General features: G+C 44.9%; 1 protein-coding gene across 1 annotated transcript; it reads left to right on the top strand.

Annotated features, from left to right (window-relative positions):
• Positions 1–1,279: 1,279 nt before the first annotated feature.
• On the top strand, positions 1,280–1,643 carry SARC_05175 (hypothetical protein; the record flags this gene model as incomplete). Its single annotated transcript, XM_014300954.1, has 1 exon — positions 1,280–1,643. A coding segment is annotated over exon 1 (319 nt), but the record flags the coding sequence as incomplete, so codon positions are not given.
• Positions 1,644–1,949: the final 306 nt, after the last annotated feature.

Below are 1,949 nucleotides of genomic sequence, written 5' to 3'. Positions count from 1 at the left end.
TTCACAACTATGGATATCAAACATCGCGCGAACCAACTGTCGGCGCCATGACAGGGGCAACCATTCACCCTCTCTGCTGCATGCTACATCGTTCTCCGGTGAACCCCCATCGCACTCATGCTGTCTGTTGGACGGTCTCAACGTTGAGCTACGCGGCGAATAATGGCAGCGTCTGCTAGGAAGTTCTGTACCCAAGCCACGCTATCGGTCGTAATTCCGGGCGCATAAAGCTTAAATACCATGTACTTATTAATTCATTTCCCATTTGAAAATAAGTTTTTAGTGGCTAATCTCCCAATTCTTAGGGCATGTTTTCTGCTCTAAGTCCTTGTTCGGATATCATTAGCAATGCGCTGCTACTCGTTACCACAACTGGTGTGCCTCCGGGCCTTGTCAAAACGATACTACTTATCTTGTCCTTATACGCCGTCTTGGGACTTTAGCACTAGAACTTGCATATCAGACGCAACAATATTGAACTCAATCATGAATAACTAACAGACCAAAGAACATTAACTATCCCGAAGATGCAGCTTAACTGTCTTGCAACTTCCAGGATGCCATTGAATTGATATCGTTCTATACACTACACTTGCAGCGTTCTCAAGTATGCCTAGCTTCGATGAGGCACTATGAAACTAAACTAAGTTTAAGTAACGCCGAAGTATCTGTTGCTTGTTCAAACGACAATAACAGAACAGCAGCTAAATTCATCTAAATCTTGAGCGGGCTTTCGGCTAAACCTCCTTCAGGCCTCGATACCACGTTGAATACTTGCAAGGAACAGTTGTGAGATTCTTTATTTTCATTTGCTGCAATGGTCCACTTCGCGTGCCCCTAGGCGCATATTTAGCCATTTATATTTACTACGGCTTTCATTTTTTTCTAAACAGTTTGCCCACCATCTCGTTCGTAGGTGGACAGGTAGGCACCTCTAACACCGTGTGTACTTATATATAGACCGTGTGTACTTATATATAGACCGTGTGTAATTGTATATACATCGTGTGCACATATATATACATCGTGTGTACTTATATACACACCGTGTGTACATAAATATACACCGTTTATGCTTATATATACACCGTATGTACTTATATATGGGTGCTGTGATTGTAGGGTTTCAGTTCAGGTGCCTACCGAATATATTGAGTCCTGTGAACTCACTGTGAATTCAAAATTGCTCTGCAGTTCAGTACGCTCCAGGCGACGTTATTGTATGATGGCGTAAACGCCCGTATGTGCACACATGCCAAAGGTAATGTAAACGCCCGTGTGTGCACACATGCTAAAGGTAATGTAAACGCCCGTGTATGAACATATGCCAAAGGTAATGTACACGCCCGTGTGTGCACATATGCCAACGGTAATGATCAGGTCTGCCCCTCAAGCCATTATCCAGAACGGGTCGGAAGTAGAACGAACGAGCGTATCTCTCTCTCCCACATGTGGCGCAGACCTCCGCATTCCTCTACGGTTGAGTTGGTACCATCTGACTTGGATGTATATGTCCAGTTTCTGGTCGGATACGGACTGTTTGGCTATTTTTGGACTGGGCCGAGGAAGCCCTAAATTTTCGTGGGGGGTTAGTCCGAGTGCGGCTCTGTGGCACAGTTTCTCGGATGGGTTCCACATTCGCGCATCATATCCAAGACCTAAATAGTGCTTATCCACGTACGGATTAATGACAGCCATGATTGCTCAGGCAAGACTGCTCTCTCGCTAATACTGAGGTCTGATTGGGTGCTTACAATAGTCATATATAGCCGTTAAGCCGTTGTCAAACACCTGCTAAAGCACCGTAATAGCGCTACACGGGTTCATTGCGTGTGTGGGTGGTCTATTTAGCACCTCGGCACAATTCAATTGCCTAAGATGGCCAGGAATGATGTCTCGGCTCTAATTGTGGCCTGGTGTAATCGGGTCTACATATTATACATATATTA

This window comes from Sphaeroforma arctica (genome assembly GCF_001186125.1).
Source record: "Sphaeroforma arctica JP610 unplaced genomic scaffold supercont1.322, whole genome shotgun sequence".
Lineage (NCBI taxonomy): Eukaryota > Ichthyosporea > Ichthyophonida > Sphaeroforma > Sphaeroforma arctica.
This window is presented reverse-complemented; position numbering and strand designations above follow the sequence as displayed.